At 41.0% G+C, this 19,368-nt stretch overlaps 4 protein-coding genes across 4 annotated transcripts in view; 2 read left to right on the forward strand and 2 right to left on the reverse strand.

The window, feature by feature from the left end:
* Positions 1-9,015, reverse strand: cpsf2 (cleavage and polyadenylation specific factor 2). The gene is made up of 15 exons (XM_071467752.1): positions 8,865-9,015; positions 8,325-8,491; positions 7,131-7,290; positions 6,891-6,996; positions 6,674-6,803; positions 6,473-6,588; positions 5,893-6,080; positions 5,398-5,688; positions 5,114-5,214; positions 4,580-4,783; positions 4,343-4,495; positions 3,744-3,966; positions 3,306-3,620; positions 1,824-1,958; positions 1-494 (listed from the first exon to the last, which is right to left on the reverse strand). Exons 2-15 carry the CDS (start codon positions 8,471-8,473, stop codon positions 402-404), a joined length of 2,364 nt encoding a protein of 787 aa, XP_071323853.1. The 5' UTR covers positions 8,474-8,491; positions 8,865-9,015; the 3' UTR covers positions 1-401.
* A 162-nt stretch (positions 9,016-9,177) lies between these two features.
* On the forward strand, positions 9,178-11,685 carry LOC139612302 (NADH dehydrogenase [ubiquinone] 1 beta subcomplex subunit 1). The gene is made up of 3 exons (XM_071467754.1): positions 9,178-9,299; positions 11,046-11,190; positions 11,474-11,685. Exons 2-3 carry the CDS (start codon positions 11,051-11,053, stop codon positions 11,508-11,510), a joined length of 177 nt encoding a protein of 58 aa, XP_071323855.1. The 5' UTR covers positions 9,178-9,299; positions 11,046-11,050; the 3' UTR covers positions 11,511-11,685.
* Positions 11,686-11,843: 158 nt separating this feature from the next.
* riox1 (ribosomal oxygenase 1) lies at positions 11,844-17,392 on the reverse strand. The gene is made up of 15 exons (XM_071467753.1): positions 17,233-17,392; positions 16,947-17,099; positions 16,588-16,727; positions 16,013-16,112; positions 15,442-15,555; positions 14,929-15,035; positions 14,729-14,836; positions 14,371-14,405; positions 14,063-14,241; positions 13,357-13,461; positions 13,109-13,250; positions 12,819-12,939; positions 12,470-12,569; positions 12,294-12,380; positions 11,844-11,985 (listed from the first exon to the last, which is right to left on the reverse strand). The coding sequence occupies exons 1-15, from the start codon at positions 17,317-17,319 to the stop codon at positions 11,926-11,928; spliced, it is 1,638 nt and encodes a 545-aa protein (XP_071323854.1). The 5' UTR covers positions 17,320-17,392; the 3' UTR covers positions 11,844-11,925.
* Positions 17,393-18,216: 824 nt separating this feature from the next.
* extl3 (exostosin-like glycosyltransferase 3) overlaps positions 18,217-19,368 on the forward strand; it is a 28,582-nt gene continuing 27,430 nt past the window's right edge. The window contains exon 1 of the mRNA XM_071467487.1: positions 18,217-18,575. The gene's annotated coding sequence lies outside the window, so the exon portion shown is untranslated. The remainder of the gene's footprint in view (positions 18,576-19,368) is intronic.

Here is a 19,368-nt window from a genome sequence, read left to right on the forward strand (position 1 = left end):
TTGAAGAAAAAAAGAAAACTGTTTTTAATTACATAATACGAGGGGTAATATGAGAGCATCCTGCAGTCCATCCAGTGCGTTAGGTTGTTACTGTACAGTGGGAGTTGTAGGTATATGAGACAGAGTCTGTTCACAGAGAGGTCCATCCAGAGAAAGCATCTGCTTCTCATTCTGCTGAGGTAAACTAACAATAAAAAACAAAACAAAAACATTGTTATCTGGAAAAAAATATAAAACGGAAAATGTACAACAAGGTTTGCAGTAAAACAGCTGGAGCCGCCCATGGGGCAGAGGTAGCCCAAGTGCAGTACACTGTTGTCCTCTGGGTAAAGTTCTTGTAAAGGATTGTCTCTGTGTTTCCATGGTGTGCTCTGCTGCTGCTGCTGCTGCTGCTGCTGCTGCTATACCACGGCGTACTGCTGATACAGCAGCTCCCGGATCTTATAGTAGTCGTCACACAGGCAACCCTCCAGGCCAATACGACCGGCCTCCGTCTGGACAAAGAGCACAAAGACGAACAGGTCATCAGGATCCTCGCAGAACATTCACTAACACTTTGTGCAACATGTTGAAAGTTCATACAAGCTCTGTGCAGCGCACAGCTGACCTCTAAAATAAACATGTTCGCCATTCCTTCCTCCAGATTTGAGATTGCAGTGTCTAATGAATCCAAATCCATCATGATTTCCAATTTAAATAGCACAAGTACACACAGACGCACATGCTCCTTTAGCAGCCTCCGTTCTCTTTGATTTCATTTTCTGGGTTGCATCTATTTTAAGTTCTCGTCAATTATGCATTTTGTTGTTGGTATCCTGGCTCACTCCTACTTTTCCTTTTACTTTAGTTGTTAAGTTCTGCCTGTGATTCTTTTTTGTCTGTTTCTCCTGAGGTGAGATGTTTTCATTTGCCTTTGGGTTTTTTTTTTTTTATCCTACTTAGGCTGTCTGGGTTTGTTTCTCTTTGTCTTTAAGGTTCCATTTTGTGTTGAGTACTGACATTTTATTTTATAGTGTGTCAGTAAATGAACCTTTAACACAGAAACCACCAGAAATTACACTTGCTTTCGGTCATTTTCAGCTAATTATAGTTAGAAATTTCTTTTTTGCTTGATATATTTTGTGAGTGCTGTTTCTATCCTATACAAAATATGAATCTTGATTTTGGTTTGGTTGCCAACATCTGTTAACACACACAAAAAGAGATTCACATAGATTATATACAGCCTACTGCTTCTGTCTCCAGTCTAAGCTGCTGGATTTCTCCTGCGATCTAAAACAACTTGCCCAGTGCTTTGAAAAGTGCAGCCTGCTCTGGATGCACAATCATCATAAAACAAAGGGAGATGCTGAATGTGTCACACTGCTTCACAGCAATATGGCTCACAGTCAACACAGTCTAAGGCAGTAAATTCTCATGTCATTGGAAATGTACTCATCCTGTGTCGCTTTGTTGCAGTGATGAATTATTTCTTCTCAAGTAAATTAGTGTCTGAGCTGTAGGCTACAGAGAGAAGATGTGAAAAGATGTATTTTTTTTTTTATAATGAACAAAAGACATTTAAAGTTGTCTGGACATTTCATTCTCATGTTCTGAGTTTCAGTAAAGTGATGCAACTCCTTTGCTCACAGACCTAGATATGAATCAGTATGGAATAAAACCAGAAGCTCGACATTTTCATTGGGTGGTTCTGGCGAAAACAAGCCTGCGCCGTATGTCTGTTCTGTGCTGGCTGCTTTCCCTGTTGACGGGTTGGGGTGACGGGCATAGCAAGGGGGGCTGATGGATAGCGTGCTCAGTGAGCCGGGGGGAAGGACACTCACCCTGCGGACTGCCACCATGTTGTTGCATACCAGCACTCCTCCCACAAACTCGGCCTGGATGCCCTCTCTCAGCAGGACCTGCTTGAAGTCAGAGAGGCGAGGCTCGTTGATGAACACCGACTGATGCCCTGGAATCTGGAGGGAGAACAGAGGAGAGCGCCGGTCAGTGAGTGAGTGTTTCTCAAGGGCCTGTCTGAACAGCTTTTACACTTTGTGGACACATGCTAACAGGATCACATTACAGTCCCTCTCAAGGCCTTTCTCCAAGTTTTTAACCACATGCAGATGCAAGTCCTGTGATTACCTGCTCTGGGATAAACCTTGGGAAAACTGGGCCTGAATGGTAAAATTTTGGATTTAAATCAAACATTTCTCTTTTATTCCTAATTGCAAACTTAAAATGAAAACTGTACAGAGACAGGAGTGAGCACACACACCTCCTGATGCATGTTTTGGAATGACTGTGCGATATCATAGCACTGGTCTTCCTGTTTAATGCATTATCTGAAGCAACATGTATAATTCAGAACATTCTAGTTTTAGCCTGATGCTCCATTATAAGCTGTTGTTATTGTTTTCCAAAAACACATTTGATAGGATGTTACACAATTTTTTTTCAGTCCTCAGTGAGCTGGAAATGATTTGGTTTTCCATACATCTTCATTGACTGTTCCTTTTGGGATTAAGTTCCCCTTATTTTATCTCTTTCTTATGTAACTGCAGCAGACTTTACTGCCTGCTCCAGTTTGGTTGGTGCAAAGTTCCTTGAAAAATGTTCTTTATTCTCGAATCTTTATTTCCAACGAATAGAACATTTTTAGTTCTTGAGCACTGTTAATTGCACTGTTAGAGCTCAAACGTCATTCTTAAGAGGTTTGAGAAATCTCTCAGTACAGGAAAATAAGGGTTTTCATTCACTGGCTGCAGCAACTGCTTGGTTCTTAATGTCATCTGCTGCTTGTACTATTAGTAATTTACATTGTTGCAAAGTCTCTTGAAACAAGGTTATCTGCCAATATGAGTTGACAGGTCTTTCACCTGAAGACAGCACCTCTCTAAGCTAAGCTGAATAAAAAAAGCACTTTCTGTCTTCCCACTTCTTTTATGAACCCATGATCCCCTCACTGATGCGACACTACTGACCCAAGTTGAAGCCAGTCTTGGTGACTATCAGTGAAGTAGACAGCATCTGGTGTCTAGTAGTTAATTTTTCATGTATTCATAGATCATTTACGTATTCACAGATTCTGGATTTTTATATGAGGAGAAGATGCAATTTTAAGAAATTCTAGCAGTTTTGTTTTTTTTTGGTGGAAAAACCTTTTCAAACACAAATAATTATTCTACGCAGAGTAGATGGAATCTTTAAGCTTACCAGCCACAAAGTTTCCCACATTTCCCAAAACCCTGAACTCCTATTCAGCAATAATGAGCTATCATTTCAACAACTTTGCTGAGAAAAGTCTGTCTGAATTTCCCCACCTCGTGTGGAGGCAGTGGCTCCAGCGTGGGAATCACATCGCTTTCTTCAGAAAACTCCTTCTCGTCTTCTCCAAACAGGTTCTTCATGGCACGCTGCGCTGCCACCGCTGTGGCGTTGTGATCGATGCCAAGATCGGGGGCGATGTCCATGGCCAGATCCCCATCCTCGATCTCCTCTTTCACACCCTCCTCCAGCATCACGCCCGTGTCCACCTTCACCACGCGCATGTCCAGCACGCCATCGATCCACGCCAGCTCCGTGTCTTTGGCTTTGCAGAACTGCAGGGAGCTCACCAGGGAGTCTTTCAACCGCACCTTTATTGTGAGGAGAAGAGAGAGAGTGGAGACACTGGCCTGTCATGGAAGGTTGCTTCTGGCGCAGTAATCAAAAAGACCAAATTCACTCGAACGGAGCAGCAGGGCTCGACTGAGGCTGACCTGGTAGATGTGCGTCTCGCTGGTGGCGTCTACAGTCTCCTGCAGTTTGGGTGTGTAGACTTTGATGTCCTTGCTGAAAGCCTTGCAGGACTCAGCCAGGTCCAGGCTGGCCTCTGGCGGCCCGTGAACGATCACAAGCTGTCTGGGCTTCATCTGATTAATAATCTTCTTGATGGAGTCTCCATCAGAGCGACCTTCATAGTCTATATACGTCACCCTCGCTCTGTACAGGAATTAAGACACAATGAAGCCTTTTAAAGCTGCTGATTGTACAAACAATGTTTCACACCAGCACAGATGAGATTTTTTTTTTGACAGACTTGTAATTTAGCCAGGAGAGGTTTGCTGACAACACCTAACCTTTTTCAGCATCACTTAGCTTCACATTCAAACGTTTACACACACCTGGAGGTCATCCAACAACCATAACACTATACTGTCCTGCACTGCACTGCACTGTTGGCCACTGACCAGCTGTAAGGGCAGTTTATGAGGGAGAAGAAAAAAAATTACACAATATTATGTGAATTTAAACCTGCAGAGTTCTAGTTCTCATTAATATGATCCGCAGAAGCCTCTAGCTTGAGATGATCACTGACCTAATTTCAAGGTTTTCTACACTGGAGATGCATTTGGTGGGAACAACAGAGAGATCCTGGTCCATGGGTTCATCACCGTTGGTCAGCCCAGATTCCAGTTTGCTTTTCTCCTCCTCTGTGGCCTGCAGTTCAGGAACCAGAAACTCTTCCAGCCTTTGAAAACACAACAGTAGTTTATTGACAACGACAGAAAAATGGAGGTGGGTGTAGCTAATCTCATATGTGATACTGCAGTACCTGATGATTTCCCCGTACTCGTCCCATTTGATCCTTTCCTCATGCGTGGGAAACATCGGATAAGACTTTTTGGCCTGTTTGAAGAAGCTACCTTTGCGGTTCCCCTCGCCCTTCATCATCAAGTCGTGGTGCTTGTTTTTTACCACAGCTGGCTGATCCAGATCATCATCCATATCACTCTCATCACTGGAGTCCACATCCACCCTGCAGCAGCAGCATCAAATAAACATTAAACAGAGTACATATGAGTCGCAGACAGCAGATTTTTGCTCAGTTGCAGAGTATAAATGTTGTAACGGTGCCATGACTCATCTCCCATTCACAGATTTCCCTTTAAACAGCATGTTTCAGATTTGGAATTGAGACCATCATTAGCATTTGTGTTGTTTTTTTTAACATAATTTGCTGTTTTAATTATCATCAGACTGTAAAATTAGATGAACTGGGTGTTTTGCAACACCAACAAGCATCATCAAGTAAAGACACATAATCCTTAAACCACCCAGTGAAAGTAGCATCTCTACTGGGACTTACTCTTTTGCTTGTTCGAGTTTCTTAGCTGCTTCTTTCTTTATTTTCTCCTTTTCAAGGTATTCCTCCAGCTCCTTGCCTTCCAGCTTCACTCTTTTCCGCACCTGTCATAATAAAAAGAGTGAAAGATGGATATGGTGCAAACAATAGAGTGACACATTTTGCCGTTTCTTCAGCTGGGTCTGAATGTGAGAGACAGGAGCTTCCCAAGGGGCAAATGCTTGCATGACGAGATAAAACTCAACCCCTCTGTCATAGTAAATCAGCGTCGCGACTGCTGGTCTCACCTCCAGATCCAGCATCTTCTCTCCGGGGTTGTCGATGAGGTAGCGGGCCAGGGTTCCAGGTGTAGTGCGGTAGGTCAGGATGATGGAGTTTTTGGTGTCTTGGCACCATTGGATGAAGAGTTCTCGAGAAAAGCCCGACTCGAGGTCTGGCTGGCTGCAAAGCACCACTTTGGGGCTGGGCACCCGGGCCAGGTCCGCCAGACTGTGGCACAGGGTCAAGTGACGGAACTGGAACGGGTTGTTTCTCTTGTCCTCAAAACACCTCATAAGCTTATCACTCATCCACTCCACCTACAGGCAAACAGTAGATTATCAGTTATGGCTGCTGAGAAGCATTTATAGTATATCATGATTTGCTGCTTGTCTCTGCAGCAGTGAAACCAAGACAAGTTAATATTACTGTTTATTGTGTTTGGCAAATAACTCTAAAATCATTCAATTTTAAAAAGTAAGGAATTGTACAATATCTTCTCAAGTGTGATCAGTGAATAATACCTGGGACTTGGAAAACTCCACTACATTGTAGCTGACGTTGTTAAGCAGAGCTAGTGGATAAACTCCCAGACCAGCATCCTTTGTCCTCCAGATCTGATCCAGGAGCTGAGCCAGCTCCAACACACGCCCAGCTGTATCCACGGCAATAAGGACATTACCGTCACCACGCAGGGTCTCCATTACATTAGCTTCAAGAGAAAAAAAAACACAAGAGGAATATGTTTAAAAGTGACAAACTGCCTTATTCACCCATTTTATTCATTTCTACATTTAGCATGGCATGCAGTTTAATCCTTGGCTGACAGAGCTGCAAAACACCACACATTCTCCTTTTATTTTCTGCACAGCATTAAGCAAAACAAACTCATTCTGTCTTAAAGGACAGAAAGAGAGGACTTTAAATGACATTATGTTTCTTTGAGTCTCAATTTTAAAGTTGAAATGGAAATCAGGATTACATGGTTCATTTCTTTGACCACTGGGATGCGTTATAAAACGAATACAATATTTTTAAAGTGATTAATAAATAAATAAATATGCTGCTATACACTGCTGCTGTAGTCTTATGAAGATCACTTACTAAGGAGCTGCTCATCTCGTTGTTTACGACGTGGCTGCACATATGCAGCATTGAAGGAGTCTGTAATGAGTAAGGAAGGACGACTGATGCTCTCCAGTGTACAGCCATTCAGGTGGCTAGAAACAGAGGACATTAGTTAACAGCCAAAATGAAAAAAAAAAAAAATTCCAGATCATATTTTAATGTTTCGTCTGTGCTTACATTTCTCTCTTGTGGTTGAAGTCCACGGCATAAACAATCTCCTCCTCCCCGTCCTTCACAATTTTCCATATGGTGCCTCCTATCATGTGACCAGCTGGAAGCGGTGTGATGGAGAGACCGTGTCCTTTGCCTGTCAAGTAAAAATAAAGATACTTTGGTAGCTGTGATACGCAACCCCGGGTGACTCCTGGCCTATAAGGATCTGCGACTAACTCACCTTTCAGGTTGACGATCTGAGAGTATTTCAGCTGCTGGATTTTATCAAAAGCACAGTCCACATCATCAAGAGTGAAGAGTGTGAAATCTTCACTGTTGTTTCGAGACTAAATGGAAAGAAGGAAACTATTAAGAAAGCAGTTGCAGTCATGCAATTGAGCAACAATAATATATATATATATATATATATATATATATATATATAAATAAATGAACAGCGTCTTCCACTCCTCCTTCTTACCTGATATAGATCATACATAAACATCTGGCCCATTTTATAGACTGGAATTGTAGCATAAATTGTACAGTTTAGACCCAATTTTCCCACAGCGTATGGCAGGGCTCCCAGGTGTATGGGGTCAGGGTGAGAGAGGAGCACAGCATCAACCTGATGAACATATCTGAGGAGGACAAATGACATTTATGTTTATTCATTTGGCACACACTTGATGATGTGATGTACAAATGAGGTACAACCCAAACCACAGTGGATTAAAGAGAAGTCATCACATGTGTTACATATAAGTGCCTATAGTAGATGAAAACAGCTGCAGCGATTGAGAGAGACAGGGCACATAAGGTTAGTAAGTACTGTTGGAGAGGTAGGACAGAAAAGTACTGTTGACTGAATCCAGTTTGGTGACTCATTCACTGCCCAGCAGAAGAGATTTTCTCCCATATAGCAATAGAAGGACTGGGCATCCTTCATTTGCAATGTGAATAAGAAAGCTCAGAAATCTGAATGAGCCAGGAAGGTGGGTGCTGTACCAGTGGTCACTCTGTAAGTGATTGGGTCACAGGTTTTCAAGTCAGTCCTATAACAATTGGCAGGTTAGGCTGTAATTGTTCTTCCTGTTCATATTGGTCATTGCATAATTCCCTCCTAAAGTATTTTCAGTATAACTGAGAAAAAATCCACAGTCCTCTTCCCTGCAAATATCTATTACAATGTGTACCTGACACTAACTATTTTCACAGGACTGTGGGTTTTGTTGTCCAACACTTTGTGCTTTAGAATGGGAACTCTTAATAACCGTTATAAACATGAGGAGTGAATCAAAACATGTTAGAGCTTACAAATAGGCACCTGGCTATCGTTTCAGGACAGACTTGGAAAAATTGTGAGCCTATCCTTTAACGCAAGTGACAACATGGAGCAAGAGCAGAGCAGGGAAAAGTGACGTGACATGGGCTGTCTTTGGCTGGCTGAAGACCTGACATGCTGCCACATTTTGGACCCTTTGCAGAGGTTTTACTGTGCATGCAGACAGAAGGGGCTTTACAGAAGTCAAGGCAAGAGATGGCCAGTGCTTGTTGAACAGCCACACTCAGTCAGATAGGACTTACGATGTTACATATGATCATCAGCCACGGTCACATGAATATCACACACTTGTTTCAATTCACAGGATGACAGGGTGGATGTCATCATTACCGTTTCATAGCATCAATGATGTCCATGGAGAAGTTCTCATCCCAGCCACAGTCCAGGAGGAAGCGGAATTCATCCACCTGCAGCAGGTAGCAGAGGGCCGACTCCTCCTGAACCCCTGACACGGCTGTCAGCTTGATAATGGACGTCATTCTTCCTCAGTTGTCACGCTGAAAGTACAGTTAAGTTACCGTCAGCTTCGGTTGACTGTAAGACAAAATCACCCCAATAAACAAAACGTGTGCGTAAAGTGCTGAGCTCTTTGCGAATGAGCAAAAACTTCCCCTGTTCAATCAACTACATCTACAGAGAAAACGACGGAAGCTGTGGTCCCGTTTTAAAATAATACTGAATGATATATTAGCATAATGATGCATAAACTCTTGTCTGTGGAATGCGCTTAGACTGTGAAACATTAAGTGAATTAAAAGTAAACACGGTTTAGTTGCTAGCCACAGTTAGCTCACACAATCAATGCATGCTAGCTAAACTTTAGCTCAGGGATATAAGTAAATTCAGTCGACAAAGGAACGTGCTACACACCATTAAATGTGAGATAATATAATTTTCTCCCGTTGGAATATAAACACAATTAGGTGGAATCTCTATAATCCCAATTTTAAGACATTTTGGCTAGCGTTTTTGAACACACACTTGACTAGCAGACAGACATAATTGCCGCTGCATCATGAGTGAAAGGGCAAAGGAGCGTACCAAGTGTAGGGGTGTTCGCAAAAATCATTTTATGCCAAAACACCGAATACTCATTATTGTGTCATAATGTATTTAATTATATTTCAGTTTTTAAAATAAAGTAATATTTTTTTAGTAGCATAATAAGAATTATTACGGTAATAATAATGTTTATAGTGGTTTTCTTGTTTAAGTGACCACGACTTAGGTGCATAGTTAGTAGAGTCCAATGTCCTCTGCCTTGTGAGTGAAGTACTGAAGGCCGCGGCTTGGTGTAAAGAGAAGGTACTATTTTGGATGTTAAAGTCGTTTGTCTTTATTGTTTTAGCCTTTGTATATTATCTTTACTGTGCGAAACGCAGAGCACCTATTTTAAATGAGAACTCATTCTCAATGAAAACCTGACATGTATTGCTAATGCTACATAGCTATCTGTTTAGCTAGCCGGACGCTGGTGGCTGTAGTAGCGATCAGCTTGCGTTTTAAAAGTGTGCAAGCTCGTCATATTTTCAGGATTTTACGCTTTACTTCGCTCAGTTTGAATGTTGAAATAACAGCTACCGCATATGTGGTCTGAAGCAGGAGTTTTACTTAAGTCAAAGCTGTGATACCACCATGCAAAAACACTGCTACAAGAAAACTTCCTGCATTCAAAATACTCACAATGCCGGGGAACCCTGTCCTATTACATTTATATTATTGGATCGTAATAATTTATGTATTAAAATGGAAGCTGTGTCTTAATGTTGTAGTTGGCCGAGGTACAGCTTTTCACTACATTTTCTGTTGGGTAGTTTAATCGATGCTAATGCTTTATATTTTATAAAGGGTCATACACTCAGTTGTGAGTTCATTAGGTACACCCGGCTAAGACTAATGCAGTCTAATACTACAATCCTGAGGTATATGCAACCTTCATGAAGGTTATAATGTTCAGTTTTTATTGAAACCAACAAGTGCCGATTCAACTGTACGTTCATTTTGAAGGCTGCAGTTTGTGGTGCCGTTGAATTGTATCTAAAATAGGAATGCAGCTAACAACTTTTTTATTATTTATTAATCTGCTCTGGTGTTTTTTCCAATCATTTGTTTTATCTATAAAATGCCAGACAATGGTTAAAAAAAAAAAAAAAAGCTTTTATAATATTCTACAGGCTGAGGTGACATCTTCAGCTGCCGTGTCTTGTCTGACCAACAGCCCAAAATCCAAAGATATTCAGTTTACTGTCCTGTGTGACAAAGAAAAGCATCAAATCCTCACTTTTGTTAAGTTAGTTACCTAATCACAGCATGTGAGCAAATGTGCTTTGTTACTTTCCACCACTGGTTTGAAGCGATTGTTGTGTTACACTCACTGCTGTTTGATAGAGCAAGATATGCAATTAATGAGATTTAGACATGACCTTCAACTCCAACACTAATTACCCCAGAGCTCTGCCTGGAGCAACAATGAAGTGTATAAGGAGGGTACTCCTTAACCTGCATTATTTTTCTGTTGCCGTATAGTCCAATTGGTGTCCACACAAATAAGCTTGTCCAAAGGATAAGAGCAAAGGTTTAAAGGTTGTCCTCTAGCAGGATAACTTTTGCTAAGGACTACTTCCCACAGATTTCAGTGTCTCTAGATCAAGTGCTTGTTGAAATGGATAGATTTTTATTTAGTGGCTGGCAGACCAGCCCACCCAGTATGCCTTAGGGTTGTCAGTAAATGTAGGTGTAAAATATGGTATCTTGGCCTCATGTCACGAGGACACTTGAATGTACTGTTTTCATTACCATGAAGATGTCGGTCTGTTGACAGGGGGCTGTGATAATCAAATTCAGAGTTTAAAGCAATGCCAATGTTGTATCTATCGATTTCATGTTCTCACATAAAACTGTAAAGAATCCAATAGTTTTAAGTGTGTGGGAAATGGATAACAGCTTTAGTCACCCTGCACAAGTGCTAATATAAGCATAAGTGTATTGGATCAGAGAATAAAATCAGTGCCTCTGGATTAATGTTGTAATCTCTTCTGTTTATTTCTGTAGGAACCATGGTCAACTTCGTAGCACTTGCACGTGAACACTGGGTGAACATATTGGTACCCATGGGCTTTGTGATTGGATGGTACTTCGAGAAACAACAGGACCAGAAGTTGACACTTTACAGGAACAAAAGCATGTTGTACGGCAGGTGAGAAAAAGCTATTTTCTACCTATATGTAAGAACATTAACAAGCCAGTCAATTAAAGATCTGGTGCAATGTGATGATTTTTTTTCTACTGGATTCCTACTTATCCAGTTTGTACTTAATACTGTGCATTCTGTGTGTAGTGTGTTGACTCCTACATTTTCACATCAATCCTTGAAGTGTTTGAATTTAAAGCAGCAGATTATTCTTGAACAAACTGCCCCAAAAAGGTCATTTAATGCCAACTGTGGTCCAACGTTATGCAACCTTATCATTTCTCTGTAGGGAGCTGAAGCCTGGAGAGGAGGTGACCTGGAAGTAGACGACTCCTACCTGGAATGTGTCCTGTCATCTGTGGTGTGAATGTCAGATGGGTGGTCCTCAAATCAAATTATTTAAGAAGAATCCTATACCTCTGCTCTTGAGTTGTACCAACCAGTAATCTTTAATCTTTTGAGTTGTATCAACCAATAATAAACATGCCCTTTCTCATCAAACTCTTTTGTACTTGGGTTGAATAACACATACCATCCATTTGTCTTTTTTTTTTTTTTTTTTTTTTGTAAAAACTGGTTTATTTGATGCAGAACACAAAACAAATGTTCAGCATGAACACTACAGTACAGCTAATGAGGACTACTTGGAACAAGAAGGATTTTGAATCAAAGATTGTATTTTGTACAAAGGCAATTTGAATGTACTCATGCAGTCAGCATGACTGAAGAATCTGAGGCCATTTACAGAGGCTCTGCAGTGTGGATAATCCCCCTCTCAAATAGCAGCTCAGCCAAAGCAATCTGGCCAAAAAGAAAACATACAAAGAGCAGGTCAGCCACTGATTTCACAAAAACACAGGCTTAAAATTTTAAATTAAATACAAAACAAATATTTAGAATCAATATCTATGTACAATGGGATGTGTTGAATAGCTCCTTGGACATTAGAGAAATGGAGGAGAATGACATGCCTTTTTCCAAAACATCTGCATAAACTGCATAATGCACTCCCCACCCCCAAACACAGCCGAAAACAGAAAAGAAATAATGCCCGAATGTACAGTTGCATCATATCTCAGCAAAGATCTTATGTACATAGAACAGCATACCCTGTCCTTTGCAGAATCACATGGGAAGCTTCCTACTGTCACAAATTTGGGATAAGAATGGATCAGAAACTCGATGGTGTCTGTGTGCTGAAAGAAAAACAATTATTAGGCGGGGGTAACATCATTAGGACACGATGTACAAAACATGAGATTTGCACTGATCTTCAGATCTCTACCTCTGCTTTTATTTCGAAACTCTTGAGCTCCTCTTTGTGGTAAACTCTGGAGTTGTCTGTGGTGTAGTAAAGATGCACAGCGTCTCCATCGCTGCATAACCTGGCAGGAGAAATGCTTGATCAGTACATTTTTACACTACATTTCTGCTTTCATGGATCATTGAAGCAGGTGATCTTGATAACATATAGTCAAAGACACTATACTCTGCATTTTGATTAATAATAACTTTATTTTTTTTCAATAGCACCTTTAGAAACAGGGTTTACACGGTGCTTTGACAGGCATATAATAGTTCACTCTGGACCTGCCTGCCATGAATGTGCTGTGAAATCTGTTTTAAAAGATTACCTGGCACATCCAGCACGGAGGACTCTGACTTGGGTCTGGTTAGTGATACATGCACCTACATCCATAGGTCGCCCACGTTCCCACCTAGCAGGGGCTCCTTGAACGCTGCAGGCCAGTTCCTCTGCAGGGGATGCAGTGAATACAGTATGTTAGTCAGAAGCACAACGTATTCATTATTCATTCACAGGACCTTGAAATGCTGTGGTACAATTTTTCTACTCTCCAGTTGGACTTGTAAATGAAGTGAATCAAAAGTGAGGTGATTCCAGACTAACGTATCCTTCGCACACCTGGAGTCAGCACAGGAGGCAGACAGTCATAGAGGAAGTCTCTGGCTTTCTGATCCACAGCAGCATCGACCGGGGCGTAATTCGTAAGCTTCTTCATCAGGCTCTGAATTCGTGAGAAGAACTTTGTCCTGCGTGGGTCCTCCTGCAAAAGGAGAACTTGTCTCTTGAGTTGGTAAACCGTGGAAAGACGAAGGACTGTGACTGTGGCCAGAATCAACAAGTTGTTAAAAGAATATCTGATTCTGTACCTTGTCAGAATTCTGTACTCCCATGTATGTCAGGTAGTCCAGAGGTAAGCCCTGTCTGAACTCCACATCCTCCTCCATTGCTATTTCCACTGCTGCCGGAACCACCTAAACAAGGCAATTAAAATGTGAAATACCTTTGGTAAATATAAAGTTTAAAGATAGTTTGTACCTTCTCTGCGAAGGCTCTGAGGAAAGAGAAAGACTGTAAATGTCATTGATTATTACACTTAACTGTGTAATGCTTCATGTTCTTTTACCCTAATGCTACCCTGTGATAACCTAAAGATGCTATACAGACGTTTTTTATTATTTTTAAACCACAGGGCTCTTATATTTTGTCTTGGCTGTTAGAGTACTCATAGCTGCAGTGTTCTTGCACTGTACAGTCTGCAGATTACTAAAAAGTAGCACAGTGGGAGTTATACTAAAACATTTTTCCTTAGATGATCTAAAAGTATGGTTTTATTTTCAGTGATTATTTAAACCATTTGTGTTATCAAAGATCAACTAGGAGGACTTCTTCTGTATTCCTAAATAACTGTTGCTGTTGCAAATAGCAACAGTATTTTTCCCCAAGAGCTGAATGTGCTTCAATCAGCAAAAGCAAAAACTTTCATGAGGTGGCTGTCAATTAAATGACTGTTAATTTGGATGAATCAAAACTAGCATCAAAAGGTTCATCACACTGGGGATCAGAGCGCATTACCCGCTGCAGCAGGTCCCCCCAGCTGTTCTTCTGGTAGGAGGAGATGGTGATGTGCAGGGAGTGAGCGTCTGGCAGGCAGTCGCCCTGGTGGATGAACCCTCTGGGAAAGTAGAGGAGATCTCCGGCTTCTAGCACCACTTCCAGGATCGGCTTCCCGATGTCGGCCTGATTGAAGTTCGCTGGAGGGGAAACACAAATGAAGCACATCCCAAAGTTATAAAAAAAATTGCATCACATTTGTGTAATGAGCAAAGATTCTCTCTGTACATGTGAATAAAATCAAAATAAATATTTTTTTTTTTACTCACGACTTGAAACTACAGGCAAGACCTCGTCGTCTGTCCTGCAAGAAAAAGTTTGAAAAACAACTTCGTGTGTCTTCAGTCTCTCACATATTAAATCAACACTGGATGAAATGGTTGTTTATTAGAGATAGAAAGTGAAGACCCAAAATATAGACTTTTTAAAAAAAATAAAACTACTATGTGAAATTATAAATATATCGCATAGAAATCTGAGATATGTTTTATCCTGAATCTGTTCGGTATGTTTCCCAATCAATTCTCACAGCCTTGCTCAAAAAAAAAAAAATAAATAAAAAAGAAATCCAGGTTTTAAAATGCATAACTAGATTCAACTTGACAGAGTGAATTAACTGCATCTGACCTTGGGTTGTACACTCTCCAGTGTTTCTTCCCCTCCAGCTGAACCACAAACGCCTCAATGTCGTCATAATGTGGAGCAAAGCCTTGTGTCCCAGGTGGTGTCAGGTATCTGGTGAAGGGAAAAAACACGTTTGACACCGAAACCCGAAAGTGAAATAGCGTGCCTAAAAGTTTGCCGCGGTTTTTGTCTCCAACACTCACATGTTGGCTCCTGCCATGCTGCCAAACTGCTCTTGAAGGATGGACAGCACGCTCCACACGGTGGAGGAGAAGGCCTGGGGGTTGAGCATTCGGAGGGAGCAGCCCCTCTGGAGAATGGAGAAAAAAACAGCACGTATAATGATGATTATTAATCTGCAGTGGGAGTGCTGTGCAGATGGTGCGCTGATATGGTTAATGCACCGAGCACAAAATGACTTCAAACTTGCAGCACTGAAAATATCAAAATTAATATATTCCTCAGTAGATAATTATGCATCTAACTGCTTTTTAATGAAGGTGGACCTGGAAAATTTGAAAGTGAGAAGAAACTTTAATAACCCCCCCCATCCCCCCCAACAGAGAACGCTGATGCATCTAATTTGCAGAAGAGGACCCAGTTATTAGGAATGTAATCAGGGACATAAAAATGCATAATTACTGTTATTTGCATTAGAAGTAGTCACATACTGTATGAATACAAATCGGCTGCCTGCATCATTGTATCCTCTTTACCTCATAGAAGTCCCACACGGTGAACGGCAGAGCTCTCCCTGGAGGATTGTGCGTCTCCCTCTTGCCGTTAGTGTAGCTCGTGACATCCAGGTTCACGCCATACTGAACATCCTCCTGAAATCAAACACCACAAACAGGTAGTTCAGTGTGAAAGACTTTTGTCTCCATACAGGTTTTCTATGAACCTCTCCAGTAGTAGGAAAAAATATGACGCAGCTCGTGTCTAGATTCTGGTTTACATATACCCTGTGCTAAGTGAGAGCTAGCTCCTGATAAACACAACCAGTCTCTAATACTTTGTGATAATCAAAAAGGAGAAATATTCCCACATCAAATAAAGAAAAGATCATCCATGAGTCCTTCAGTATTTTTTGAAATCTAACTAGTATATATATATATATATATATATATATATATATATATATATATATATATATGTGTGTGTGTGTGTGTGTGTGTGTGTGTGTGTGTGTGTAAACCAACAAATTACGACACAGTTAGGAGAACTATAGATTAATGTAGCATGGATAAGTGATGAGCATTAAATTTATATTATATTTCAGATCCTTACCTCTCTTAATATGCGATCAAACTCTGCTGTTGAGAACAGTCCCTTGTAGTAATCTGGATTCTTGCGTTGAACAAGAATAGGCTTTTTTTCCCATGTTTCCCTTATGGAGGAAAATAAATGTACGTATATAATTCGGTGAGTGTTCCGACAAAAATACAAAACCTTGTGCATGGTGTTGTTGTAATTTTGAATTTCAAATCTATCCAAAGAAAACTATGAATCTACAAATTTGGGTTATTTTTTAATTGGTCAGATAAATTTCTCAACCAAAAGGATGTAGTTGAGAAACTTCTCCTACTTCCTAAGCTCATAAATCTTTGAAAAAGATGTTGGATAAGGTGTAAAATGCATTGTCAGCAGGGCTGTTTATTTTCAGGTTGACATTTCACAGAGCAGCTATGTTATGTTGAGCCATCATATGACTCCAGGGTTTGTTGTACTGCAGCCTACATCAGGTTAATTGTTATGATATGTACATATTTGTGTTTAAAAAGAGGCACTGTTTCATGAAGATTTGAGCTATTCAGGTGGAAAATGTGATTTTCTTGTGACACTGCTAACACACTGATCGGTACCTGAAGAAGGCTTTGACAGGAATGGGGTTGATGAGCCACTGGAACAGTTTACTCGCTCTCTCCCTACTGTTGTTGACTCTTGCCAGGTCAGTCAGCAAAGCATCTAGAGCCTCACCATCTCCATTTACGCACTCTTCCTCCTGAAACACAAAGGCTCCATAAGACTTTACTACACAGTTAAAGTTTTTCAGGTTCAGAAGAAATAATAAAAACCACTGATACTATAAGTTAGGATATACTTTTGGAGGGATACAGCGTTGACATTCAGATGAACAAATCACAACTTTTCATGCATGTGTTCATGAACATAGCACCTCATGGCATCTGTCTTGGCATTTCTGCAGCAGGTACACACTTACTTCAGTAGTTCCCTTCAGGCTTTCCTCTCTTGGTACAGACTTCAGGGGCTTCTTTCGCATTTTCTTCTTTTCAGACTTTGTTTGCGCTTTAAGTGTGTTGACCTTGTTGACTGCAACTCCATTCTCCTTTTTCTTTTTCTTCTTAGCGGCCACCTAGAAAGACACACAAGATTGAGACACACAGGTAATGCAGTTTCAGTGCTGCTCCCTCTGCAGCTGTGGTACACAACACCACAACCAGGCACTAAGCCAGGTTATCAACCATATTATTTTTTATTATGTCTACCTGCAGCGAAGGCTTCTTAGCAGGGGGAGACGCGTCTACTGACAACGTTTGATACAAGGCAAAAGCTGACATGTGTGTTCTCTCCATTTTCCAGCATCTACGTCATCACCCTGCGTCTATGGCTGCAGCTTTTTCTTCTCGCTATCTGTGTATATTTGCTCCCTGATGAACTCACTACCGCCACCTATAGAGTTAGACTACAAGTCACAGCCCAGTCAAGACTGGAAGGATTTTCTGTAACTTAAAAAAACCCCCAAAAAAAACAGTTTAACATTTCGATATGAGCCCATTTTACCTTTCAAAATAAAATGCCCAATAGTTTCATCCTGCATGTTTAATGAACGGGTTAAGTAGACCACATAACTAGCTACACCATTCGTAGGACACATGTTTATTTTTCATTTTCTTCATTAAAAAATTACGGCTACATTATTGGCTGTGTATGTTTGCACATTTTTGGAGTCATTGTTTATGGTCTTTGTTGTACTGTTTTGCTTTTTAAAAATTGAATAAATCAGTACGTACACACAATTGATAACTGGACAAAAATGAAACATATAAAATATATTGTCATCTTTAAGTTTGTGGTCCTTTGTCAACATTACCTTCTCAGTGCAATTACTAAAAAATAATTACCTTTTTTTTTGAAAGATTATGAAGTTTGGAGCTTCCCTAAGAGACTTAGTTTTACATCTAAATGAATTTTCTCAATAAAGCATATGACTGATCACCCTCTTTATCCTTGAGTAATGAAAATTATACTGACACATGAGAATGAAGCTAAATGAAATATTTTCATTCCAAACCAAAAAGGACGCAAATAAAATTTAACCTTTAACGAACGTCCCAAAAACGTTTTCTTAAGGTGTAACCTTTAGAAAACCATCAGGAAACGTTCCCGTAAGGTTACCTGTATGCTGGGTTTACGTTACTTACGGTGTAGTATTGTATTGCTAATTTTAACCATAGAGGATCAACTTCTTCCACCACTGAAAACCAATCGTGAAACAAAAGCCAGACCAATGTATCGATCCTAACCACCAGGTGGAGCCTTTTCTCCTTTTTTTTTTAAATTTTCCCAGTGGCGCACCGAATGAACACCATTTCCCACAATGCCGCGCCGCGGGCTGTCGGTGCTGTTTGTCCGGTCGTCGCTCCAACAATGCAGCTTTTAATGGAGCTGTGAGCGGTGCGGGCTGGAAACGCAGCACCACCGCAGGCTTATCCGGAGACTGTAGCGGCACAAATTCAACTCAACCGCCGACGAGGCTTTAACGGTCTGACAAACCTGCCGAGCGACCGTGACTCCGTTTTTTTTGGGACACCTGGACTCTTCTTTTGGGGTGAGTAGCTACTGAAGCTAACGTTGGACCGCCAGTGGAGTGAGAGCAAATGCATTTTGTTGTGACCACTGCTGGCTAGCAGGCTAGCTAATTGGCCAGATGAGACATATGGCCCCTTGTGTCTTTCCTTTGCAACCCCTGTGTCCATCTTTAATACTGTATTCTCATGTCCCTTCGCTCTCATTGTGTCTTAGATGTGGAATTTGTAACCGGTGTAAATGTGAACGGCTGGTAGTTTTTTTTTTTTTTTTTTTTTAACATGAAGACTTTGAGGCAGTTGAGTCGGTTTTTGCAGCCGCTGCCAGTCGTGAGTCTGTTTTGCTTTGATCTCGGCTGAGGCACACGTCAACCCAGCCGGTGTACCCGGTGCTTTGCCGTGATGTAGGCTGTATACGACTGCCAAGACCGGCCCAAAACATGTTTAGGTTCTGTGCACCTTTGCATATTTGGGTCCCATATTCGATTGTCAAACCCACAACCTCAGAACACGCCGCTCTTATTGTGCAAGTAGAATGTCATGCCAAATTCCATTTAAAAAAGTGGTAATTTAATGTCGATGTGCTTATGGGCACACACGCTTACTGGCGTGATAATCTATGGTGATATTAAGCGTCCCGATTCAGTGAACATGCTTCAATTCACCGACGATTGTTTCTGCAACGCACTGGCTATCATGTCATCCCCAAAGCACTAAAAAAATGCAGTGTTGCTATTGTTATTGTCGAATTGTAAAACTTGAGATTTGGAAATAGAGATTCTGTTAGGTGTGTTGAAAAAGTGTTGGGGCATCTCC

Source organism: Trachinotus anak, unplaced genomic scaffold (assembly GCF_046630095.1).
Source record: "Trachinotus anak isolate AG129_WGS33_773 ecotype Australia unplaced genomic scaffold, CSIRO_AGI_Tana_v1 ptg000031l, whole genome shotgun sequence".
NCBI lineage: Eukaryota > Metazoa > Chordata > Actinopteri > Carangiformes > Carangidae > Trachinotus > Trachinotus anak.

Excerpts from the sequence above, each read along its gene's own strand:
- cpsf2 (XM_071467752.1), bottom strand. The coding sequence starts at position 8,473 with ATGACGTCCATTATCAAGCTGACAGCCGTGTCAGGGGTTCAGGAGGAG. Across the intron at positions 3,967-4,342 it reads GTAGAAAACCTTGAAATTAG|AGCGAGGGTGACGTATATAG; the intron begins GTCAGTGATCAT and ends ATTCCTGTACAG. Across the intron at positions 1,959-3,305 it reads AGCCACTGCCTCCACACGAG|ATTCCAGGGCATCAGTCGGT; the intron begins GTGGGGAAATTC and ends TTCTCCCTCCAG.
- LOC139612302 (XM_071467754.1), top strand. The coding sequence starts at position 11,051 with ATGGTCAACTTCGTAGCACTTGCACGTGAACACTGGGTGAACATATTG. Across the intron at positions 11,191-11,473 it reads AAAAGCATGTTGTACGGCAG|GGAGCTGAAGCCTGGAGAGG; the intron begins GTGAGAAAAAGC and ends ATTTCTCTGTAG.
- riox1 (XM_071467753.1), bottom strand. The coding sequence starts at position 17,319 with ATGGAGAGAACACACATGTCAGCTTTTGCCTTGTATCAAACGTTGTCA. Across the intron at positions 17,100-17,232 it reads CTAAGAAGCCTTCGCTGCAG|GTGGCCGCTAAGAAGAAAAA; the intron begins GTAGACATAATA and ends GTGTCTTTCTAG. Across the intron at positions 15,036-15,441 it reads CCGTGTGGGACTTCTATGAG|AGGGGCTGCTCCCTCCGAAT; the intron begins GTAAAGAGGATA and ends TCCATTCTCCAG.